The sequence below is a fragment of the Micropterus salmoides genome, unplaced genomic scaffold (genome assembly GCF_014851395.1).
Source record: "Micropterus salmoides isolate LMB-PRFRI ecotype aquatic unplaced genomic scaffold, ASM1485139v1 Ms_hic_scaffold_2, whole genome shotgun sequence".
Classification (NCBI taxonomy): domain Eukaryota; kingdom Metazoa; phylum Chordata; class Actinopteri; order Centrarchiformes; family Centrarchidae; genus Micropterus; species Micropterus salmoides.
In genome coordinates this window covers 30,636,877-30,664,181 of record NW_024041150.1, presented here as the reverse complement: position 1 = coordinate 30,664,181, position 27,305 = coordinate 30,636,877, and the positions used below count along the sequence as shown (strand labels likewise).

General features: G+C 40.5%; 1 protein-coding gene across 2 annotated transcripts in view; it reads right to left on the bottom strand.

Annotated features, from left to right (window-relative positions):
• ndrg2 (NDRG family member 2) overlaps positions 1-26,369 on the bottom strand; it is a 35,642-nt gene extending 9,273 nt beyond the window's left edge. The window contains exons 1-2 of one of the 2 annotated variants that reach the window (XM_038731229.1): positions 25,939-26,369; positions 1,890-1,972 (exon numbers count right to left, since the gene is read on the bottom strand). In XM_038731229.1, coding sequence (XP_038587157.1) covers positions 1,890-1,961 — 72 coding nt within the window. In that variant the 5' untranslated portion in view covers positions 1,962-1,972; positions 25,939-26,369. Of the gene's footprint in view, positions 1-1,889; positions 1,973-18,674; positions 18,698-25,938 lie in introns of those variants that run through there. The other variant, XM_038731230.1, reaches the window with a different exon arrangement.
• Positions 26,370-27,305: the final 936 nt, after the last annotated feature.

The following is a 27,305-nucleotide window of genomic DNA, read 5'->3' as shown; positions in this document are numbered from 1 at the left end:
GACGGCCCCTTGCTGGATAATAAAAAGGTCACTAATTCAAATCGATAGAAATCATGAGAAAACTCAATCACAGAGTTTTGCATGTGTTCAGCGGGTGGATGTTAAATGTATGCGGGTTAGGGAGGACGTTCGGATATAACGTAGAACCTCCCAATCTTTATTACATTTCCTCCTCTGACTTACTCTCCACCCCCCCATCATGTCATATCCGATGCTGCAGGCAAGAGTAATGACTCTACAGCTGACATGAGTGTTTGTCACTGTCACAGATTCATGGCAAAGCAAGCCTGTTGTTCGCTTCTTTTTTTTCTCCATTCTTTATCTACATACATAAGAAAAAGGGACGTTTGAAGGTTCATCCTTTTAACAAACCTATAATTAATCAATATCATAGATATTATATTTAAGATTCAATAGTCAGGAATTTAGGTATTGTAAAATAAAGACATATTTTAAAAAGGTTAAAGCTACAGTGTATTGATAATCCTAACAACTATGTTTCCAAAGCCTGATATACTGTAAGTCATTCCTGTGCGCCTTAGACCTCCATTCTCAAATATTTCCCAACAACTGCGTTTTTTACTCCAGTTTGAGTAATTTTTGCTAAAAACTGCAGTGCCCTGCTGTTTTAGTAAATTACTGGCCCTTTTTCAAGAAAATGTATTTGAGAGTGAGGTTTTTATCCTCAGGGGCTGAATGCAGCACAGAGGGTATGGAAATTATTAAAGAGACTAAGGTGTTGTTGGTTTTAGTATTTTCATAGGATTTGTTGTTGTCTGCATGTTTTGTACTCGGAGTTGCTGCCCCCATGATTGGCTGATTAGACATGCATTAATGAGCAGGTGTAGAGCTTTATGCTGGTACTAAAATTACACATACCCACTGTTGTTGTTTGTTTTGATTTATGGCATTTTTGCCTTTGTTCTATAGTTCACAGTAATGATAAATAGGAAATACAGGAATAGAGAGAAAGGGTGTGGTGACATGTAACAAAGATACAATTTGGGGAGGATGTGTGTTATAGACCACTATGACATGGGGACGCCCATGTCATAAGATTTTCATGTCCCGTACAGTAGAATTACTTGACCCTCATTAACCACAGGATTAAAGTTAAAGACTGCAAAATGGTCGAGTTTTGTAGACAACATAATACTGCTTTAGAGTACTATTGATTTTTTACCTTCTGTATATTTCTTGTCAACAATGTGAATACACTTCTACCTGCTCACTCACGGGAAGTCAAATCAAAGCTTGTGCTTTTGTCTCATTGTGAATCAGTAGCTGTGTTGTTATTGTATTAGTTCTGTATTTCCCCATTTTCCCACCAGGTGTCAGGATTGAGAAACAAACGTCTCTGCTCTGCTGCGCTGCATCTGCACGGCAACATCAGCGCAGCCGAGCAGAGGAGCTGCCCTCGCCCCCTTGGGGGCTTTGACGTCACCCGGGCAGATCTGAGCCAGAGCTGCAGCTGTGCACAAACACACACATACACACACACACACACACACACACACACAAATGTGTTTGATACATGTGTTTGAAACATGCTGTCACATGTAAGCTTTGCTCAAACTCAAAAGTGCACACACTCGCATTCATGAGCTTATGCACAGCAAGGATACAAATGTTAACACACTCGCACACAAACCAACACTTGTTTGTCTGACACACACGCGCACACACACACAGACATGTATCTGTGGTTTCAGACTGTACTCGCTACACACCGACAGTCATGCTATTAATGTACTTAAGTGTGCTCATTTCTGTTTCTCCATGCTAGAATAACATTAGTCGGCCAATGTGTGTGTGTATGTGCACGCAGCCTGTGTGGATACTAGAGTGTGTGCAATATGTATTTGTGTATGTGTGTCACCAACTCTGACCTTGGCTTCAGCCTGACCCGTGAGTAAAGGCTTGTCCTCTGTGATGGCGATCTCCTGCATTTCTGTTGTCATGGTGTCACCTCCTGTACAGGTAAAAGAGACCAGAGCATGAAAATCTGAAAGCGTCTTCAGTTGTCCTGTTCTTTGTATCACAACAATGAATACATCTTATTTTTCCTGCCATCCTCACACAAAGACTGGACACTGACGCGGGACTGATTAACAGAACTGATTAAATACTCTATTTTGCCTCTTTTCCACTGGGACTTTCTTTGAGCTGTGGGACCTTCTGAAAGTTAATTAGTAATTAGTGCCGGCAGAGATGAGCAGGAAAGGATTGTGGGACAGAAAAAGAAGGAGCAAGAAGGGAAGAGGAGGGGTGGATCAGTAGATGGACACATAAAAACACACAAAAACGCATAGCGAATAGTAAGACAGTAAGACAGCTTCCAGAATCCGTTTCAAATTATTAGTAAAATATAACTAAAAGTGAGAGAAGATAAAGAAATATTAAGAGTGATGGGTGAGGACAAGCATGATGACATAACTATGAGGAAAGAGGAATAAAAGCACAGCAAGATGGAGGTGGGTGGAAGAGTAAAGATGGTTGTGAGAAATGGCAAACACCCGGACTGACTGTGACAAATAAGTGGCTGATAAGGATGAAGTGAAAGGGGGAAAAACCATTAGTATTATATTACATTTATCTAAGGAAGGTTAGTCGAGCATGCAGCTTATTTTCAGAGACCTTTACAGACACAGCTGTGTTGCTTTGTGTTGCTGTGAGTCCACCGGAGCGGCGGGGAGTTAAATGCTGCGCCCCAGGGGGCACTGCAAAAAGGTGGTCGCTCAGAGAGGTGTAGGTAAGTGGATTTTATTTTGCCAAGTCGATTTCTGCGCTGGTCTGGGAATCCTGACTGGAGCATCAACAACATGTCTGTGAAGACTCTCAGTCATCCAGGTCACAGTTATTTGAGGCGTTTTAAAATCAAGGGCAACTGGACTTCAAGAGACTCAAAGACATTTCACCTCTCTCACAAGAGGCTTCTACAGTTCTGACGTCATTTTGATCAACTTAAATCAATGGGTGTGCTTATTACAGTCCTGTGACAGCCGCATATACAAGTTTGTGTCATTTTTGTGTCAAAGCATTTGATTTATTTATTGCTGTCAGGAAAAATAATTTCAACATACACACTGAACCTGGCTTTCAGACTGAAGGGAATTATAAAGCTAAGTGAGCAAGCACAGGTTGTTATTGTGTCCAGCCGCCCAATATGACATTTAAAGCTGAAATATGGAACTTTTTCACAGCACTTGGGATGTGTATGAGTGAGAGAGTGTGTGTGTGTGTGTGTGTGTGTGTGTGTGAGTGAGAGAGAGAGAGGGAGAGAGAGAAAAAGAGAAAATTCATGGTCTCATAAACTGATGACTGTATTCTATCTGCAGATTTGGTATTATATCAGAGGGGCAATATGAGTATATGAGTTGGGGCACGTGCGTGTGTTTGTGTGTGTGTGTGTGCGTGCACAAAATGGACGGCTACCCCAGGGGGCCCATGTCTCTCTGGGTCTCAAACGGAAATGATTAGTCATCAAAGCAACCCCCACTCCCACCAACACACACACACTCATTGTTACCATTGTTTGCCATCCACCCCTCCTGCTCTCCCCTCCCTCTACATATATTCATTAGTCTTGCAACATATTGTTTTTTTCAGTGTCTGTCACTATGATTTGTCGCCATCATTTTATTTAATTTTTTTAAAATCTCTGTCTCACTGTACTTTAATATTTCCCTCAATGTGGAAATAAAACTAGTGAGAGGAAGCCCACTGATACATATTGCAAAGCTGCTGCAGCCTCTGTAACGGCTCTGATTCCAGAGAAAATAGCACGTACATGCCATGTTGCTGCTCCTGCATGATGGACATGCCCTCCAGCACAGTAATAAGAGTAAACATTTGGGCTAAAACAAAAATAAACACAAAATGAATCGTCTAATGGCACTAATCCTGTAGCCAGATAACATCCGATATTTAATCAACTGAACTTTAGGCCAACACATATCTGGTCAAATACATTTTAGTGCTGTAGCTATCGTTTTCATTATCAAATGAAACATCTGGAACAACTGATGGCTGTATAGTACAGGCAGGAACTGAAGCATTCTTGGTCACATATTCCATACACCGTCCAGTCATGTACATCCACTTGCTGTATGTGACACTGGGCGGTCTATATAAACTTCTGGTGCGGAATCAAGTTGCAAATACTGGTTTTCTTTGTCAAAATAACCTTTGTGACTGAGTTGGATAAAACAAGCGACTCTGGAAACTGGGGATTCTGACATTTTATACACCAAATAATGAATTAAGAAAATAATAATCACGTAAAGAAAATAATCTTTAGTGGTTGTAATTATATAAACCTCTGAAGGACTTTGGTGGCTCCACTGCAGTTACTATCCCTTCAGGATCCAGCACATTCACACAATGCAAATGAAGGGTGCAAACACCAATGCCCATGCAAGCACTTGTACGGTGTATGTAATGTAATGTATTAATACATCAGTGGTGACTGAAATGAATGTAAGAACAGAAAGAGTGTTTGTGGGTCACATGTTTATAAGCATAATCCACGTTAAAGTGGCTGCCATTTCTTCAGACAGTCTCTCTCTGATACTGTAGATTGCCCCCTCCTGCAAACACTATTTTTTATAGGCTCAGCGTGTCCTGACACGACTGCGGAGTAAATTTGTTTATATACTCCTCTATGAATATTAATATATCTGTGGTATGACTCCATGTGGATGTTTGGAAAGTTCTGCTACAACAACTTCTCTGCAGCGTTTCTGTATATAACAAATGATCCAACAGGAACCTACAGAATGAAATTCTTTTAACAGAGCGAGAGAATGTAATATTAAGCTTACTAGTGTGTGTGTGTGTGTGTGTGTGTGTGTGTGTGTGTGTGTGTGTGTGTGTGTGTGTAAATAGGAAGCTTAATATTACATTATCTTAATATACATAGAAATAGAATGGAAGTGTAGGAGATGATTACTTTTACTATCAATTTATTTGTCTTTATTTGTCAAAAAAATAATTTTAATTCATAATTTTACAGATTGGGAGGATTATTTTGTTTGACTCATAGTCCCAAACACAAAGATATACAATTTCCAATGATTAAAAAAAGAAAATTACACATTTAAGTCGCTGGAATCAGTGAATATTCAGCATTTTTGCTGAAAACACTTGTATGTATTGAAAACTTGATAACAAAAGTTTAGCATTCATTTTGTCTAACCACAAGTCCAATATTCACTCTCTTTTAGCTCTGTTTTTGGTCTACACCAATGCTGAGGGTCATATCTGGCTCTTTAGCTGCTAAATGCGCCACTATTTTCACCGGCTAGTTTCTAACCTCACCTATCGTCTGTTTGGTGCTGGGCAGTTAGCCTCTAGTGAGTTTATCAGAGCATTTTAGCTGAAAAGGACAGTCAGAAAAGCTGTGGGCTGTTTCGCTCATAGATGCTAAAATGCTAATAGGAATTGCTGGTGGTAATTTTCTGTGGGTTTGACAATATGGGCAATGGCTTTTCATAATACTTTTCTTTTGTTTGTTTTTTTTCACTTTCTGTAATTTTTTCCATTGTTAATATAAAAATATTATTTAGAAGTTTTAAACAATTACTTTAACATTACGATATTGCTACCAATTATGCGTTGAATAACAATAAAACTAATCAATCAATTTACTTTTCCGTGACCATAGAGCTCTGTCACATGTCTATCACCAAAGTTCCATACTATGGTCATGTTATGACAACGGAGCAAACTCCATCCATGGATGAGGATGATTGAAAATGGAAAAAAGCTAGAACGTAGACGTAGTGTTTTTACCGCATTTTTAAAAAGTACCGCATAAACATGGGATGTCATTTGCTTGTGCTCTCATTAGTTAAACACACATAACACCATGTAAGACAGAGCACTGATGAAACATCTGAGTGGTCAAGGATATGAGCAACTATATTATGTGCTGCCAAAGCCTGCAGACCAACATAGAAGAAGGCGGCAGTCACTTGACCACAGTCGTGCATTAAGTAAGTCTCAGGTAACTCAGTCATTACACTTAAGCTGCTCTCTCTTACATTCACACACACTCACTCTCTCTCTCCCTCTCTCTCGTTTCCCGATGCTATAACATTTTAATCGGCCTAACTCCCTCCATCTTGCATCTTTCTTTATCTCTGCATCTCTCTAAGTCAGTGTGTTTCAGAGCGTGTTAAACTGCACAGGAGGTACCGTCTGTCACCATTGGAAAGAGAAACAGAGATCGAGAGAAAAGGACAGATTTCCACGAAGAGCAAGAAGGGAGGGAGAGAGGATGTGTTGCAATGTGAGAAAAGGGGAGGAGGGGGGGCAGCATGCCTTGCTTCTCATTTGCCTCTACTCTACTTCCATGTTTCAGCTGTCAGACAACAGTTGTTCAGTTCATCTGTTGCACCGAACAGGTTCCACGGCTCAGATATCGAGCTGCGTTGCATAATTGCTCCAGCTAAATGAATCCAAACTTGTTTTATGTGCATTCATAATCATGCAGAGCGATAGCATTTCAGTTGTCCACTGTTAGCAGGTCGTCTCATTCCAACCTGTCACAGTCTGTTTTCGTCAATCTTTCCCATCATTCCTCCTCCGTTCCCCCCTTCATCCTCCTGCTCTGTCACGCCAAATCCATTCCGCAATGTCACCGCACAGTAACAGTCACGACTGGCGCAAGCAGGGTAATAAGGAATATACAGGGGAGGCAGAGCAGATGCAGTACAGTGGTTTACAAAGAAATGGCTTACAGGCAGGTACAGGTAGGCAGACAGGTGGACAGGTTCAGGTCGGGGTATGGGTGAGAGAAGCTCGAAAGCAAAAACACAAGGTAAGACAGAAACAATGCAACTAGTCTGAACTGACAAAAGGAGCAAAAGGATCTGGGCTGGTATATGTAGTGAGCGACTGATGAGGGAAATGAGAACAGGTGAACAAGCAGAAGGTCACGCGACTGCTGGACTGCTGAGGGAAGTAAAGACCAGGGGCAATCTGAAAACGTTGTGCACCATGTTGTTTTCTAGCAGCAGCGTAACAGAATTGTGATTGGCTCCGGTGCAAATATTTTACTTGTGGGCCTCGCCCCAAAAAGCATGTCCGTGTACACGCGGGCGTACAGACCATAGGTACAGACACACAACGACTTCACACATTTGCAAACCTGCAGCCTTTCATCAGCACTAAAGACAGCAGCCAAAGTGCCAAACGCAAATCTTAAAGCCTGCCGTCGACTCAAACCTGCTGTCTCCGACTTTCAAACAACCGAAATAGCTTTAGCTTTACCTGCAGTAACAAATCAACACAGAGTAGCCGACACGGTTTGTATAATACCGACAGAACAAATAGTGATCAATAAAAGCACAGCGACTCATTATGCCAACACAGTATACATGAATGGATGAGACAGTATCTGATGACAATCCGAAGGCAATTGTTGGTGTCCCTCGTGGGCCCTTGGTGCATTGCACTGGCTGCAGCATTGGTACTTACGCCACTGGTTTCCAGGTTAAATGGCAGGTTTCCTCAGAAAAGCATGCAGCACTGTGGAACAGTCTCTGAGGTAGTTTTCTAACACTGACATATTAAAAAGGCAGTGCAGCGTGCTTGCGTACAAAACTGGGTTTTCAAGGTACAGCTGCTACAGTTTCAGTGTTTTTTCACCTTTCTAGTCTTTCCGTCCACTCAAAGTGCTTTTACACTACATAACTCGGTCCTGCAGGTGTGTGAGGAAGTCTGGTGAAAAAGTCAGAGGGCATCTGGTGGATAGGTTGGGAATGGCAAGTCTGGAGTGTTGGAGGAAGAGCACATGGCCTGGGACGGACAGCAATGCAGGCAGCTGGGGATGAGAGAGTGTTGCTGAAGAGAGGGACTGAGGAGCTGTGACAGTAACTCTGGATTCAGGCTGCCAACAGCCACTCTGAACTCTCCAGAAGCTGATATGGGTGCCATAAAACTGTCAGCTGCAGGTCTGGTGACATTTCATTGAAAAGCCAGAGCAGGATTTGCTGATAACATTCAAATGTTTGACTCAAGCTGACATGTTTGTACTGATGAACTTAGAAAGAGGAGGTTGTGGTTATATGATGCCGTTTACTGTACATAACCTACACCACCAGAATAATCACGCGATCAACATGATCATTCAAGAAGTGGGAGCCACTTTCTAATAAGGTATACTTAATTAAAAGGTTTTTAAACTGTAAGAAATGTCTTTTTAATGGTTAATAAATCATTTATTAAGGCTTTAAAGATCAATAAATTCTGCCTTATCGCCTTGAAAAACCAAAACAATCTTTTCATGTTGAAAAGTAGCAGCAGCAGACAAAACAAGTCCTAGTCTCATCCGATAAAGTGTGTCATACTGGAAGCTTCTGAGTCACCCCACAACCTCTGGGCAAAAACTAGCACATTAATTGCGTTATAACAGTTACAATGTGACAATTTTGTTGCAGATTTTGATTCATTTACAGTATTTGTTTATGACCAAGACTAAAATTAAGCAACATGACGATAAATACCCTAAGAAATTTCACTTATTCAAGTCAAACACTGACTGAAGCCACCGCCAATCCAAATTAACTGCCAGTGATCAAAACAGAAGCATTACAACCTTAAGGCAGCTTTACAAACTGATTTAAGTACTGTGTGACTGACACTGACTGATCATTCTGTACTGCAAACCTGTATGCTCGACTCAATGTGATACATACTAGCTGCAATCGACGCTCCCCGCACATGCAGGAATCGAGGCAGAGAACTCTCTGAACAAAGTGAATGAAGGCAGAGCAGCGATAACTGAAGCTGCCGTTTGTTCCGAACAGTCTTTTGTATTTCGATCGCGTTGACCCTCCTGCATAGATATGAGACAGGTATCTTGCTAAAAGGAAGTTTCAGCAGGGCCAGACTGCTCAAAGCTGAGATGGGTGTTAGAAGGGGTGAAGTCAGCCAACAGCGATGTATTTCTATATATGAGACGGTTCAGCACCGCAGGAGGAGGAAAAAGCATCTGAAGTTGTGCCAGCAGACTGTACTGCCAGCAAAGTTTGAGATCGAACTTGTGTTCCTGCCATCAGAGACAGAGACATTTGTTGCTATTTTTTTGTAGAAAAACAACTCACACACTGGAAAATTGCAATAAAAACACTCAACATTACACTGAAATAAAAGGGCTTCAACTTCAAATTGTACCTGTATTCTTCTTTAATCAACCACAAGATCTTTGTTCGCAGAGCTGATATAACAAGCTGCTGCCAGACAGGAAAACTTTCTCTCCCTCCGTCTCCATCTGCCCTCTTCTTTTTAGTTTGATCTCTTTCTCACAGCTCTGCACTCTTCCCCGTCTCTCTCCATCCATCTTTTGTCACGCTGCTGACTTTTCATTCGCGTCTCTCTCAATTTCTGCTAGTCACCGCTCCCTCCTCTTTGTCTCACTGTAGGTCTTTGTCACACTTCTGCCATCATCTTTCTGTCTCTTGGTTCCTTTTCTCCAGCCAGTTGCAAGTGAAAAGGACAGAAATGTACAAACGGTTCTGCTGGCAGACTCCTTTCTTTAATTTGCTCTCTCTCTCTCTCTCTCTCCCTCTCTGCGGCCACCAGTATTTTCAGCTCTGAACAGAAGAGAGGTGTGCCCTGACACTCAGACACACACCCAGACACATAGACAGTGTGCTGAAGTCGGGCACTGAGCATGAAGCTCACCTATATTGACGATGAAGGCTCAAGGATGAAGGCTGAAAGGTTGCATTCAGGGTAAGAATTTGCTGATGCTTAAATATGTGAAGGCTGCACAATGAGAGGGTGGTAAGCAAGAGGGGTTATGGTGGTGGGGTGATACTTCATTGCTTCTTGGTTTTTTAAACCCCTACAAAGTCCATGACATAATTTGAAAAAGAGGCTCAGTGGGCTACAGTGTGCGTCATGCAGATGTCATGTCGTCAAGATGCCGATATTATCTTTTATTGACTTGCAGTGGTATCGTGTCTTGATGACGTAGTCATATTGTGTCATCATTTTACCAATCCCTGCTGTCAGAATGATAATTCCAAGCAAGTTGTAATTAAAAACAAAAAACATTTTTATTGGGGGATGGTCTCAAAACGGTGAGAGTGATGGAAGCCAGCATGGGGTTAGGCACAACCTGAAATTAGCTAATTTCCAATTAAATGCCACAAAGACCAAGGATATGGTAGTCGATTTTAGAAGGAAATCATCCCACCCACCGTCTTAGATGTTCATAGAAAGGAATTGGTATTGAATTTGAGAACATTATAAATATCTTGGAACTGTCATTGATATGACCTGAGATTTGAGGCTAATTCTGATGTGGGCTGTAAGAAGGGACATCAATGTTTGTCCTTAGGAAGTTTGATGTTTTTAATGCGGATAAGAAAATTATGTCTTTGTTTTACAAGTATTTTCTGTTCTTACTTTTTCTGTGATTGCTTGTATAAGGGACAAAATAAATAAATAAATAGATCACTCAAGGCAATTTATATAGTGTAGCTGGCTGGTAAGGTGATAGGTGTCACTCAGAACCCCCTGACGGCTATATTTGACCAGCCGGTTCCATGAAAGGCCAGGTCTATATTAGGCTGCACAAACCACCCCCTTCACTCTTCAGAGTTTGAAACTCTTCCCTCAAGCTGTAGATTTAGGGTAATCAGGTTGAAGTGCAATAGCAGTAAAAACTCACTCATTCCCTGCTTATTCCGCACATGTAGCATTTCAGAAATGATTTTATTGTGCTCAGTATATTGTATGTACAGGAAACATTTCCGTACTTTTTGGTTGTGTACTTGTTTTTGTACTTGTGTTGTCGTCAAGTTTCCTCATTTAGGATAATAAAATGACTTAATGAACTAAACTGAGGGTTTCCTTTTACAATTTCTCACCCAGCTCTGTTGTTATGTTTATGCCTTGTTTTTAAAATACCAGTATTGGTATCATTCTAGCTATACTTAATATATGACAAATGTGCCATACCGCAGCACACATCCAGGAGACACAGAGCAACATCAGCATTCATTTAGAGTCGTGTTTCTAGCCAACTGGTTGATCTAAGTTCAACATTCACCCTCCTTTGAGGTCTGTTTTAATCTCCACCAGTCAGGTAGTTTTTTGCATTCCCATTTGTATTGCCAAACTAAGGTCACTGGATATTAACTTGACAATAGTGAAATGTGGAACCATGCAATCGCCTCCATCACACAAATTTATCACCCTGCTGACACACAAACACACACAGTAGAGACCCAGGTGTCAAGGACATAAACACTCTGAGGACCGAATCTGTTCTCTGTCCTGAAGCAAATCATGTTAGTCTGCAGTGCTTCACTGCTGTCACACCTGGGTACCACTATGTCAGTGTTATATGCACAGCACAGTGCTGTGCAGCTCTGCTTGACGTCTGCATTCAGACTGTCTGCCGAGGCTAAACTATCTTTTTTTACAATTCAGCACAGTGAAATGTGGATGGTACACACATGAACAGAAAGTCCAGCTTACTTAGTATGCTTACTGAGCCACTTGGATATGGATATTTGAAGAGTCACAATCTCGCTTTAGCCACTAGAAGTTACAAGGTATGTCCTGTCACAGATTAAGATTTATGTGATTCAAATTAAATATACATTTTTTGTGTTTTGCCTTTCATAATAATATTTGTCAAGATCACAGCAAAGAAGAGAACGTGTCAACCAACGCTCATGTAACTGTGCAGGATTTAACTTTTTGTTTTTATCGTGCAATAGTAAATGACAAAAAAAACATTGTGGTAACTTCATGTTGCTGGCTTTTCAGCTGCAAAAAAATCTCATACAAGCTCTCTATGGGGGTAAATTGATGCCATAATTATTAAAAGTGGACAGATTATGAGTCACAAATACAAACAAAGTCCTCAAATATAAAAAATTATCTACAAATACATAAAAGAAATCCGTAAACAGACTCTTCATGATCCACAAATATAAAACATGATCTACATAAAGATAAAAAATAAACAAATAACCACATCATGATAGACAAATAGAAATCAGTTAGTTGTACTTGAAAACCAGAATTTGAATGAATGCAAAGTGATTTGTATGCAGGTGATACGGTTTCGCTGTGGTGACAAAACAATGCCATAATCATTAAAAAAAGAAGAGTGTATGAGTCAAAAATGCATATTACAATTTGTACAGAAAAACAAGATCTACAAATAGATTTGAAATCCACAAACAAACTCCTCATGATCTGCAAATGTAAAACACAATCTGTAAATAGATTCCAAATCTGCAAACAAACAAGTTTAGGTGCAATGCTACTTTCTATCAGTTAACTAAAAAAAAACTACAGCCAGGATATGGTTAGCTTAGCTTAGCATAAAGACTGGAAGCAGGAAAAAAACTGCTAGCCATGCTCTGTTCAAAAACTGCCTACGAGCCACTATAGCTCCCTCTTTAAACATGTTGTTTCTTGTAAAACAACATGACATGTTATAATTTTACGGAGAACTACATCTTGGCAGGGTGCAAGTCTTGTCTAGTCATTTTTAAACTGAACCACCCCCGAAACACACCATTAAAACTCCCCAAAATGCTCCTTAATCAGATGTTACTCAGGACAGCCAGGTAGGAAGCGAGCAAACAAAGATTAACCAGTTGTTATTCAAGCGTAGTGCTGAACACCCTAATTTCATCATAATGATAAATAATATAATATATTATAAACCATTGTTGAACTTATCAATACATGTTTCAGGATGATGACGTGTGTGACTGCCAGAGGCTTTAAAAGGAGGTGGTACAAACTTTTAGCATTAACTTGCTTAAGTGGTCGAAGGCCAATTAAATTTGTGGTTTTGGATTGTCAACAAGAATCAAACCCCGCTTTATCTCCCAGGGAGCAGCAGCTTATACAACAAACTGCAGCTCACATCAACAACTGTTCTTGCACGTTTCCAAGCACATCCACTCTCCTGCAGTCAGTTTGAACATCAGGGTTTTTTTTGGACAGGGGTCTGTTGCTGGGTCTCTGCTGGACAAAACACAGTCCGAGGGAAAACAAAAAAAGAGAGAAAAATGAGCGACGAATGCCTGGAGAGAAAGGAGGCACAACAGCAGCCACCATGGAGACCCAGAGAGGGGCCAAAGCTTCCTTCGACTCCTCTCTGAGCCAAGCCTTTGCTCAATCTCCTGCCTTCAAATCTCCCGTGCCGCTTCCCACAGCATTGGATGTGCATACGTGCATCACCTTGGCTCTCAAAAAGACACACACGCAAACAAATGAAAGAGCAGCTCAGAAAAGGCTATTTTCTTTCTCTGTCTCACAGCAGATGATTTTGTCCCCTTGTCCCCTCAAATCCTCTGTCGTCCGTCACTCAGCACCACCTATTATTCCCTCCATCATGACCTCACCTCCCCTCAGACATCGAGTCTTTGTCTTTCTTGAAAGGTGAGCGTCCTCTTTGACAAATGACCCGAGTCCCCAAAATGCTGAATCTTGTAAAAGAACAGATGTCTTAAATGGCTAAACGTATATAACGAAAGCTTTTTGGGCTTGTGGAAAAAGGGGAAAACTTGTCTTGTATCAATGTTTGTGGGCTAAAGGCTATCGGTAGTGTAACACTCAGGAGTTAGAGCAACGCCAGCCCTCAAAAGTCAGTCAACTGCTGCCAGAGGCCTGAAATTTAGACGCTTTGTCCTAGAAATAGGATTTGTCTGTTTTGAAAAATTACAAAAATATATACAAAAGCTTCAGTATCATCTTTAAAAAAAATATACTTTTCCCTTTCGAATGCATAATTTCCAAATTTTCTCTCTTTTATGTCAATTTCTTTTTGGACTGTTGGTCTAACAAAACAGAAGCTCTTTGAAGAAATGTTTCACACAAGGAACTTGTGAAGGCAATTCTTCAGTATTTTTTAATGAAAACTGAACAGTTGAAAAGTCATACAATAATTTAAACTTGGTCTGGATAACATTTGTCAATATGTCTATTGTTTTGTTCATAGTGTGTATATTAGTGATGTCTATACTGTAGTTTGTGTCCAATTTTATTTTAAAATTGTGTTATGGTATTTTTGTACGAGTAAGTGCATCATGAGCAATATACAATCCTGAGTCAAATTCCTCGTATGTGTACACATACCTGGCAATAAAGCTGATTCTGATAATGAACAAGCACGCATTTCTTGTTTTCTGCCCCAATCTCTGTTTGTCTATGAAATTCAAATTCTCTCTTGTTCACTCAGTAGCTGCGAGAATGTATCAGAGTGAAACATGAAGCAAAACCAGTAATTCCCTTTACTTATTATGTAAATGTACAATAGACAGAGGCTAATTTTGTGCTGGCTAAATCTGGGAGACTTTATTTAGTGACAAAAAAAGGGGAAAAAGACCTGAAAGATGGTTAAACCGATTGTTTTGATTCAGGTCACAGTCCAACAGATGAGCTCATGATCAAAGACACACAGAGACCCATGCACTGCGCACACACATACGCTAATTGACCTTGATACTGCGGTAAAAGGATATGTTGGAGCCGTTGGCTGAGAGCTGATACAGAGAAATTGCTCGGTGATGGTGAGCTGAATGAAGCCCCAGCCAAGCAAAAACAGCTTTTCCCAAACACCATGTGGAAGTCATACAGATACTGATGTAGAGTGCTATTTATGTGTATTTAGAGCGCAATGTTACATTTGACAAACATTATCTTAACCGTATTCACCCAAGAAAGCATGCTGGAGAAGCTGGGAGTTTGGTGCCTTACTCAAGGGTGTCATTCAGGGTGTGTTTACTTGGCTTCAGTGCTGAGATAAATTTACGATATGCCTCATGGCCAAAGGTACGTGGACAGCCAAACATTATACCCATGTGTGATTACTGCAGCTCATCCCAAAAGCATGAGCATAAATTTGCTGCTGTAGTGGAAAACCTTCTTGGAAAGATTTTGGAACCTGGCTACAGGAGATTTTCTCCCCTTCAGTCATAACAGCATCAGTGAGGTCGGCGATACACTGACATCTGGCGATAAGGCCTGACTCAGAGTTGGCGTTCCAGTTCCATCCAAAGGTGTCGGATGTGGTTGAGGTAAGGGCTCTGTGCAAAATGTTATTATGTGCTGCAGCATTCAGATTTTCCTTAACTGGAACAAGGGAGTATAATAAATACAAAGTACAAAGAGCAGGGTGTCCACATATTTTTGGCCATATTGTCCATAAAACACAGAAAAACAGCAAATCCTCACATTTTAGAAAAAAGAGCTACATCGTGTTAAGACACTTTGGCTTGAAAAATGACTTTGAAAAATTTTGTGGATTCATTGACTGATCATTATACCATACATGAACTGAGGAATTTGAACTTTGGTCACAAAAAGTGCTGAACAATTTTGAAAAAAAAAAAAGGAAAGGAAAAAATTAAAAATGATTGTTATTATTATTATTTTGACAATTACCATTTGTTTTGTGATAGAGTGAATTATCATTTTTACATAATTATTATCATTTTCATTGAAAAACATTAAAATGAATTTTGGTGTGATTGGGATCTGTACCAAACAATGATGTTTTCTTAAGTCTCTAGAATATGATGTGTGGGCAATTGCAGCATAACAATATTTAATTTAACATGGTATTGACACACACACACACACCTCAGCTTTAACAGATATTGCTCCTCTTGCGATTTGAAAATTGAAGTAGGCCATATAGCGATTGGATAAAATTTCAATTAATTGTTCAAACCTCGTCACAAGCAGCCTTATTCTTCTGCAAAGTTATGCCTTCCACATTCACAGAACTGCTCCAAGCATCTGTACATTATCAACTGTCTATGAGTCACTCTGATGTTAAATGAACCATACAAAGATGGCTGCCTCCTGCTGCATCGTTCGACATCACTGCTCTGCCCTAAAATGTAACACACATAATTTGTTGACACTTCCTCTGTCTCTATAATCAAACTGGTGGTTGTGAGAGGAAAATGTCCTCCTTCAAAAAAAAATATTTCAGAACAGGTCATGCCATGGGCTCTAACAGCTAATGAGGGGATTAGAGTGACAGGGGTTGATTCTGCAGATAAATTAAATATGTATGAATTAATAATAGATTAGATGTCCAGACTCGCAGGCTAAATGGCCACTAAATATCTCCTTCTTGCTGTTGCAGTGTCTGATTGTGACACAGCTTAGAGCAGGTAAAAATAATGTCACGTGGAGTGAATAATTATATAGCTATTATTGCAGCAGTCACTAAATTGCTTTGAATACTATATTCACTAATCAGTTTTAAATTGATAACTGTGACAAATCTAAGAGGTAGAAACGAATAAATGTCTCCTCCCTTGAATTATTACAAGGCTAATTGCCTAAGTTGTGTGTGTGATAGGAAACCCGGTTCCTCTGGGTGTCTATAACGGCTGTATTGACTACAGCTCCATGTTGGAGCTGGAGTCCTGTGGTCATCTGCTTAAAGTCGTGTCAATATCCTGAGCTCCACTCAGCCTGATTAGGACTCAAATGTTCCGTTTTAAGATCAATCATTGATTTCGTTTTAAACAAGTCTGTGCCTGGTGACACTGGCGCTAAAAGCTTTCACATTTTAAACCTGCTTTATGTCCTCTAGTGACTCAGCCAGAACATAAATCAAGCTTAAAGCATACTTTAAGAGCTTGGCCAAGTTTTTACTTCGTTTGTTTTTTCCTAATTTGTTTTAACTTAAGAGATTTTCTATTTCTTACAGTCTAAAAGGTTCAGTGTGTAATATATAGGTACATCTAATGACACAAACGTAATATAATATCCAGAACTATGTTTTCAGTGGTGTATAAAGACTTTACATAATGAACTGTTATGTTTTTAGTACCTTACAATGAGAAATTTCTATCTACATACACTGCGGGTCGTCTTACATGGATGTCACCATGTTGTGCCACCATGTTTCTACAGTAGCCAAAAATGACAAACTGCTCTACAGAGCGCATGTTAATGTCACTACGTTGAATATGTACGAAGAAGAAGAACAAGTAGCTTATTAGAAGTAAGAAAAGAAATTTGGACCACACGTATTATTTAGCACGAGAGCCGACAGATTGTGTCGTTTTGCATATACATATTTTGCAAACATGTAATTGGTAATATGGTTATAACGGTTAGTTTGCTGTCCAACTAGATGTCTGCGTGTTGTTTATACGCTCTGATAATGCTAATCCAACGCATGTTTGTAGTAACGTCCATGTTGATTCCACATTACGACTTAAGACCACAAGAACACACACTGAAGTCGGAAGAACGACTTCACAACTCTGGAAGTGGGACCATCCGAGGAGCAAGTGAATGCACCGTGAACCGCTGGTTGCAATTCGCAACCCTCACCACTAGATGCCACTAAAACTTACACAATGAACCTTTAAGACGTTTTCTATTTCTTTTACTACATGTATAATCTGGTCCAATTTAATAGCTTTTATTTAAATATTATCATTGTTCATTAATGAAATATTATAGCCTGACGCTCTCTATCGGCAGGATGACATCATTTGTCCTTGCCTGTTACAAAATCACTGTTATAAATCTGTCTTATGATGTGACAACATAGGGTGGGTTAAAATAAGTACTTAGGGTTGAAGAAACATTGTGGTTCGGCTTTGGCTTAAAATTATTACTTCAACTACAGTTGACTGCTGGAAGGAAACGTCAAGTCGTTTGACAGTTCTCTGATCAAACGTAAGTTGTTTTGGGGGCATTTGCTGCAACGACTGAAGCTCTAGTTCTTCTTGGGAGTACAGTCCAGGTTTCAGGTAGCCGTTTTCCTGTAGTTACATATTTAGCCATCAGTAGCCTACAGCCTTTTTTTCCCTTCAGTGGACCTCCAACATGGCAGTAGCTTGCGTTGCTAGGAGATCTGTGACACAACTACAGACAGTCTTCTCTGTTATAAACACACTTCACATGGTTATCGTGCGTACCCGCAGGGAACGACTGTTACCCCTGCTAACATGTTTTTGCTGTTTATTTTCTGCCCCGCTCAGCTCATCCTCTGCCTGTGGATCTATTGACAAACACTCCTGATTATGTAACTGTGCGCTGTTGAACGCTCACTTGGTGAACAAAACACACACACACACACACACACAGTGAACCAGACTGAATGCACATTTGGAAACATTTAGGTCACTTGAATTCCAAATGACAGACTGTAAAATTTGCACCACAAAGTTCAATTTTTAGTAAAAAAACAAAAACAACCCCAAACAGACACATGTGCACGCTCTACTCCACACAGGCAACCTGAGAAATATGAATGAATGAGTTTGGGCAGGGAATTTGTCTATAAATAGGGTGTTGTGAAGGACTGTTTGGACTCAAGGGAACAGACAGGGAATTGTGCTGCCTGGCCTATCTGTATCTGGCCTCTAGCCATCAGGCAAAGGACTGAGCAGTACCCTCACAAACAAACACACACACACACACACAGGCCTAGATACTAGTATATGAAGACTGCTTTAATCTCATACACCCACACAGCATAAAATCCATACTCACTGACCTAGATGTTATCCTCTACACCTACACAGAACATAAAGAAAATCTAAATACACATTTCTGTTAGCACCCAGACTAATATGCACTAGACACTAGCTCTGACCAATACTCTAATGACAACAATTCAGATTTAAAAAAAACCCAAAACAGTTACTCACATGGTCGACATTTCTTCAGACTAGACTGATCTCAAACACCTACGCAGTGAGCGAGCAGCGTTGTTCCACACTGTCTCAGTCATCAGCCAATGTGCTCTTCTTCACTGTACATACATCTGAGCGCATGTTAAAAAAACCTGTACTAGTGTACACTGCTGCCAAAGAGAAATAACAGGCGTCATATCAAAATAACTGACCTATCTTCAGTTGCACAGGCAATGTGTAAACACAGAGGTGCTTCCAAATCCCCATGTGCTTTTATTATTATATTAAAACTGACAATGAATTACACATTTCTAGGAATCAGTTTGATACAAAATATATTCACCCATTTCTAGACTGTAAAAAACATAGCATTATGGTTTCCATAGACATTTTAACAACTGCACCAGACTGGATTTCCTTCTCTTCTTTATAAACTATTAACAAAACCGAGTAAAATCCTCTCATCAGCGCCAAAGATACAGGTCTGAGTGGGAGAAAAACATCTCAACCGTGTTCTCTGTGCTTTGGTTTCCATCCAAACAATTAATTTTGAGTAGCCCGTGAGCACAAATTTCTGTGTTTGTTTTGCATTATCAGTGGTCTCTCGTGTCATGTTGGCTAGGATTTAACACACTGAGCTGAATCTACTGTCAACAGAGTTAGAATCAATGTTGGTGCCAAAAGGGAGAGGTGCAACATTAGACAATGTTAGTTACAGTAGCTGCGCTCAGATGGGCCACTACTAGAGCGTGTAAAGGTCAGCGGGGATTTATTTCAATCTAGATTAGACTTTTTATTAAAAATTTCTATTTATATTGAATTTTAATTAAAATGTCAGAAAACAGTTAGAAGTGGCAATCACACTTTCTCAAAGTCCAAGGTGACGTCTCAAATGTCTTGTTTGGGCCAATCAACAGCCCAGCCCAACACTTGAAGATATTCAGTTAATTATAACATATTATAAAGAAAAGCACCAAATATTCAGAATTGAAAAGCTAAAACCAGTGAATATATGATAAAAAGTACACCTGAACTATTAAGTAATTTATTGGCTGGTTGGCCATTATCTGTCCTATTGCAGGCATTTATAAGAGCTACAGTACAGCTAACAGTACCCTGATTACTGTTCGGACAGATGATATGCAGAAACAGTGACATGTTTCTGTAACTATGGGAGAGTTGTAAAAGACTAAATTACATAATAAAAATAGGTGCTGCTGTGTAAGATTGAAGGATGAATTTATAGATCATTTTGGCCAGTTGTTGGCATGGCAACAAGCTAAAAACACAGCCATGTTAGCAAACTGTTGACTATTTACACATTCAGCAAACACGTCGCAACATTAGAATTCAGTTGGGTTCGTGTTTTTGGTCATATGATGATTAGAGGTCCAATTTTCACACTCCTTAAAGCTCTGTTTTGTTCTAATCCAACTCCTGAGAAAAATATCTTGGGAAGGTGTCTTTTAGGGATGCAGCTAACGATGATTTTAGTATTCGAAGCTTCTATAGATTATTTCAACAATTCATCGATGAGTTGTTTAAGAAGTACGAGCTGACAGCAGCTGTGTCACTCGACGCTGGTCTCCAAACCACGTTTTGTCAAGAAAACACACGGGAAATGTACAACGGGAAGTGAGTTATCCTGCACACGAAACAGCTGTTGTTATTATAAAAAGATAGCAATTATAAAAGACAAAGACTCAGGATGAAAGGATGGATTAGCACACGCAGGTAGCAGGGATTGTCTGAGCTACAGAGAGAGCTGCAGGTGAGTAAAAAAGGTGCAGCTCCCCAACAGCCAGTTAACTCATGACTGTGAGGTTACAACTCACAGCCCAAAAAGGAGAACAACAAACGCACATGTTTACATTTTCAGCTGAGGTCTGCGGCTTACTTTGGCTTCAACTCAACAATCAATCACGATTTCAGTTAAACGCTAAAGTTGCTGTTACTGTTACCTTGTCTGTGGTCCGCTGGCAGAACACCGGCTGCTTTCTGATCAGATGCCGTCGTGCTGTTGCCGAGGCGACATAAGTTTAGTTTTACGGTGGATGGACGGTAACATTAGAGTTGTTTTCTTTATCTTGAAATAATCACATACTTTGGACACTTTCTTCTTTGTCCCTCGCTATTTTCTCTCTCTTCCTCGACTTTGCAAACAGCTCCATTATAATCACAGTTATAAATGTCCGTGTGCTAAATAATTATAAGGATTAAATGAAGTATCAATGCAAAGAATTTGTGTCAATGCATTTTATTGATCGATTTAATCGATTAATAAAAGCCCTAGCCCTAGTGCCTTTTTCACTTAAATCTGCAGCCTGCTGCCTCTGGAAACAAGGTTAATTAGACCAGACTTTGCGGGCAGGAAAAACTTATCAAAACAAGAAGCTAAAAGATGTTAAAGTGCCTGATAGAGCTGAGGGGAACTGCAGAGTTGGCTGATAATTCACTGTGGGTTTGTCACTATGTACAACACCTTCTATATTACATATGGTCATTTGATCCATTTTTAATATAAAAATATTGATAAGTGCAGCTCTAAGAATGTAAATTATCCTCTTATTTGTTTCAGAATCATCAATGTTCATTAATTTAACTGGCTTTCAGCCTTCCAACACTTGTGAGCATGTGCCTCTGCTATAAATGAGCAGGGATACTCAAACGGTAAACAAAACTCTATCTGAAGAGGCAATTAACAACCACACACAAACATCATCTCCATAACAATATCAGCACCGAAACACCATCAAACACCACAACACAGTCCACTCACTACAACGATACTTCACATTTAATCAGCAGCTTGGCGCCACTGCTACACTGAGATGTAGCTCTCGTGTCACACTGACAGGTCCGTACACACCCAACAGCTGGCAAAGACTATTTCCAAGCAGTCGAGATGACAACAGAATTTGATTCCCTGATATTTTGGGAAGTGAGTCCACCTCTGAAGCAGCACCAATTATAGCAGTTTACTGGCCTAGTTTGCTGCATATATCCACACATTCATCAACCTTTCAACAGAGTTATCAGTGTCTTCTGTTTCCTAGAAGCTATCAGACCTTAGTGCCATCCAATCTGAGTTAATACAACAAGTAGAGTATTAGGCCAGTTCATCATAATATCTCAAAACGTTATATTGTCAAAACCGGAATTGTCTTATAAGTAATGACTCGAAAAACAGACCGTGAACTTATTTTATTTTACATCAACAGTTGTAAGTTGAGTCAACCCAGATGGGAATCCACCTTCACTGAAGGTCAAACATAAAGAATGATTTGAGATTTATTACCTCACCACTGTACAACCGTGACCACTCTAACAGGTTGCGCATATCAGCTTTCCCTGCAGTCAACACTGATGGATTAGCAAACACTGCAGGAGTAAATGTTAATATTGGTAGAGTCAATAGGCAAGGTGGCAGTCTGAACATGCTCGAGTAAGTTTCACCCTACACCAGTAGCTGATTTGGCAAATGGGGCAAATATACCCCTGCAATGTTTAATGTTTAGTATTCCAGCCCTTTTGGTGCAAGTTCTCTAAATTTTATTCATCTACAGTTGCCTTTTTTACTTTTGTTACTTCCTGTTTTACTCCTGTGATAAATCTATTAAAATAATTATGATAATTATAAACTATTTATTTAGCACAGTTTAGCAGCACAAAGTGTGTTACAAAAGAGGAAACGAGCAGCTGGTGTAACATTACCCCTGATCGTAATGTCAGTTACACAACAACATCCAGCTAAGGTTTGCTAACATTAGCTAACTGTACCCAGCATAAGCTAACGGTCATACCAGACCAAATAAGGCCGTAGGAGCACCATATCTTAAGTGTAGAGAATTGAGCAGTTATATTATTGTCTTTTCAGCAGAGAGAGTTTATAATTTCAGCATAAACATCAATGTTGTAAATTACAGATTTAAAAGAATGCTTTGGGAACCCTGTGGACCTTTTAAATGACTCTGCCTGGAGTGCAAATGGTCAAACTGTCACTGACAATCCAAATGAATACAGACATCCAATGATGGTCTAACTAGTCTGTAATGAGGCCAGATTGGTCAATAGCCACCATAGCATTGAGGTCAGTGGTGTAGAGGCGATGAAACATAGCTGCCTTTGTTAACAAACAAGGCCATCATAATCTATAGTGAAGAAGTCTGAATTGAAGAAGTCAAACGCAGATTACAAATAGAAAAAGGTTAGCTTTAAAGTCAACATCTACAGATGTTTTTGTTTTGTCAGTGGACTCTGATGTCTGACTCCGACACTGCTCTTGCCCGCCACAGTTTAATGATTTCAACAAGTTGATCTCCTTGGATTATTAGTCTGGCCAGAGCACAAAACACTCGGGGATGTAGCATCAGACCAAAGGGTGACTGTTCCAGCTGAAGAGTTTATTTTTATTTTTGGCCCTGACAGATGCATATGACACAGCTCCAGAGAAAAGCTACAAATCACCGACACTTCAACGGCCCGGCTCATTCAAAGAAACAATATCCTCACTACAAGCTGGGTGCTGGGTGCCCAAAAATTTATGCTAGCAACTGCTTGCATTCTGCTTTTTTTTATTCCCCAAATAAATGTATTTAAAGGTTTCATAAAAACAGCAGATTGTGAGGATGTTTATTGATTCTGTTCTTCATTTTCAATTTCTCCCATTTTTCTCTATATGAAGAATAAGATGTACTGGTGAGTCAGTGGTACACAAGACTGGTTCTAAAATAGAAAACACATAGCGGAATGATTTGTTCTTGTGACCTCTATAAATAGCCCATGATTCGTAATTTCTAACGCTGGAACAGATTAGAGAGAAAGCCTTTGAAGTCTTCAAACATGTCTTCTCACCAACATGATAAGCCCTGTAAGACTGAGACAACAGAGACACTGGAAAGATGTGTTTAGTCAGTTTCAGGGATGAAGCGGAGCGTTAACCAGCTGGGAGAGGGAATTCAAATAATCCTCAATAAAGGAGCACTGCCATGATGTCAACATATTTATTTAAAGCAATTCAATTCTGCGAAGACCCCAATTCAGAGAGTTAAAGCATTCATTTAGAGGGTTAAATTATTGATTTGTGCAACCAGGGTTTTAATAATGGAGCTAGCCCTGGTAGCGCTATACTATTCCATAAACAGCAGGGTAGTTTAGACTAGCACATATTTAATGAGCTATTTTATAGCTAAATGCAGCCTGTGGATAACACGTGTATGTGTGCATAGTGGTATCCAGCTGTGCATATAACTCTGGTTTTATCTGCTGAGGTTGTAAGATAGAGATTTCTGCCTCCATCCTCAGTACAAGTTATTTGCGCCACAGAGACCATTGAAAAGTGTCATTGTGAAACTGGCAAGACAAATAGTTTACATACTGGATCTAACTTCTCCCAAGAAATAGTTGCAAAGAAAACTGTCCACAGAGAGTAATCATGATTGAAAAGACACAGTGCTTAGAAGAAGATTTTGAAATTTTTAACTGCTTTGAGCAGCATAAATGAGATCCCATTCACCTTAGTTGCAGTGGGGTGAAAGTCATCAATCTCAGAGGCAGATATCTCAAAACCTCAGCAGATAATAACACAACTATGTGCATGGGTGAACTGACCATTTAAGGCTAGGGTAGGCAATTTATTTCAGAAGCAATTCATGTTATATTTGTTGAAATTATCTTTGCATCCCTACAGCAATCAATAAATCAAATGCTCTGACACAGACAAGTGTTTCCATGTGTGGTCGCTCATTCTGGTAGAAAACTGAATATTCACTTCACATAAAACAGCCACGCAATTATGGACACAGGGCTGCTGGTAACACCACACCTACCAGCACTTCCAACCACCAAAGACAAACTATGCACTCTGTGTATGTGTCCCGTGTGTGCGGCTGCATTTCTATGCCTCAACACAGTCTATAATTTCTGACTCTGAGGAGAGCCTGTGCGCGCGTGCATCCTCGTGCGCCTGCATTCGTGCGTGCCCAATGCTGGAACAACGTCTACTTGAGGGGGAGCCTGTGTGTGTGTGTATGTGTGAGTGCGTGTGCGCGTGTTATCAGCAGGGGCTCCACTTCACTCAAAGAGCAGTGAGGCCGCGAGTCTCCAAATGCGGCATGACTCACGGAATCTGCGCGCGAGTGTGCTTGCTTGAGCGCGTGCAGCACAGTGAAAACCTGTCTGCGGAGCTGTGTGTAGACAGAGGGGAGATGTGTGTGTGTGTGTGTGTGTCCTAGGTCTGGCACGACACACTGAAGCAAAACATTTCCCCTCCCGCGCCAGGGAGGCTATAAGATATTCTATATGGGAGACTCTTAACGAAACGCAAATTTTCAAGGCTCTGCTGCAAGATTTTATTTTTCTCTCAGGTTTGCTCCGAGCCAGGACGGGGCCAGTGGACGCACACACAAGGGACACACCTCCATTTGACATTGACACACATTATATCCCCTCGTCTGGCGCGCCAAGAGCCACAACACCGTAGTCGAACCCTCCTCCCCCAGCCGCTCCAAACTAACTACCCCCTCCTCTTAGAAAGAAACAAAAGCAACCTTTCTTTCACGAAAAAAACATTCCATGAAATTGCTACTGCTGTGGCTCTGTAGGGGCTGTTTTAAACGCCACAAAGGAAAAGCAAAGATGCGCTCGTTGGCTGAAAGACCAACCAGTGATTGGGGGGCGGGGGGTCCGGGATCAGGTTCATATATGATTCAAGTTCATGCGACGCGAAAATGTCAGTGGGTCGTTTATTGGAGAGTGGGGGGAGAGACAAAGACCCGCTGGATATGCCACGTGTGCGCGTAAATAACACGCACTCTCTACCGCACGTACACACTCACAAGGCTCACGTGCACGCAAAGCGCGATTTTAATAGTATTTATTTAAATGTGTGCTTGCAAACATACTTAAATATTAATGTCATGAGTTTAATGGGTTTTTTATTGATAGGCGGCCCGAGCAGAGTGTATCTGGATTCAATCAAAGAGGAAAACAAGGGGGGGGGGGGGGGGGGGGGATTACTTTGACATCGGTTTGCACTGTGCATTATTAAATAGCAGGGTCCACCTTGCATCCGTGCACATTTCTAACAGAACTCCCCCGAGGAAAACACATCTATTTTTCTCCTCCTTTTATTGCCTTGTTGCACGATTAAATGAACAAGGACAAATCTGCACAGGCTACTCCCTGACTTTCTCCGGGAGGACACAAAGAGCTAAAACACTTAAGAAAGAATAAACCACTGGTCAAGCATGCCATCAGAATAACAACGGGTTAAACTCACCTTTTAATCAGCAGATGGGGTAACAAGAATATCTTCACACAAAAGCAGGGACTTCAAAAAAAAAATACAAGTCTCGTTCTCCACTTGCGCAATGTCTTGTTTGCTCTCTTTCCAGCCTGTCCCTCCAACGTTCCCGCTAATCTCCTGATATTTTACTTTTTCCTCCACCTCCTTTATTTTCCCCTCTGTGCTTTTCTTCCTCGCAGTTTCCCCCAGTGTTGTTTTTTTCTCTCCTTTCTCCAGCAGGAGGATCATTCAGCGCAGAGAAAAAAAATATGGAGCGGTCAATCAAAAGGCAAGATGGAGAGGGAGTTTTCAGGGGTGGTAAAAAAAAAAAGTTATCTGCCAGCAGGTCGACAACAAACACGACTTAACTGTTTATTTTAACCCAAAAGGTGAAGGGCTGTATTTGATACACCTTGTGACGGCTCCGGACTTGGACCAGAATAAATGTGGAGTCGATATCGGAAGAAAATAAAGCGTTTCTATTTCTGGCTCCCCCTCCCCTAGGTTTCACTTTGGTACAGTCCACCCTTGTTGAGCTCGTGGAACTGACGCGCGAGCATTTGTACCCGGGCCCGAGCCCGAGCCAGCAGGTAAATAAACACACCTGGACGCGGCCAGGAAGGGAGGGGGACGCTTGACTTCAAGGAGCCCAACAATGAGACCTCCATCCTGGAGAGGTGTGGTGGTCCAAACCTTGGCCTTGAGTGGCCTCTAGGGGATCACGTGGGAGGGCTGTTCAGGCCACCTTGTCCCCTGGAGGAATGAGAGTTTTATTTCACTGAGTCACTAGCAGTAGTTCAATTTAATTCAGTTTGTTTGGATATATTTTATCTCATACAAAAGCAGTTCAAAATGCTTTACATGAAAACAAAATGATACCCTCACCCTCACACACATCTTGTAACTTTATAAGGTCCACTGGGGGAAAGCAGGGGTAACACCAAGAGGAAATAAAGTCTGTGTCATTAGAACAAAGTAGTTAAATAGAAAATCTGATCCATGAATGTATGACATATACATTTTAGTTGACTACAGTGTGTGAAAAGAGCATTTATTTAATTTAATTACTGTTGGCAGGGTTCCTGAGGCAATGGTTTGCTCTTGGATTGTTGCTCTCCCACATTGGCAAAAGTCAAAAGAAATGTGATCTTGAGCACACTTTATTTAGGTTTGGTGCTTACAGTCTTACTGCTTACTTAAACTTGGTTTAACAGCCACATTTCAAGGTTTATGTTACATACTGTATATATACAGAAAGTTTAAGGTAACAGACCTAATAATTTATAATGAGACATAATAAGTACACATATAAACATGTCAGAGTTTCTTCTCTTTCTCTTCTCCAGTCCTCGCAGGCTCTC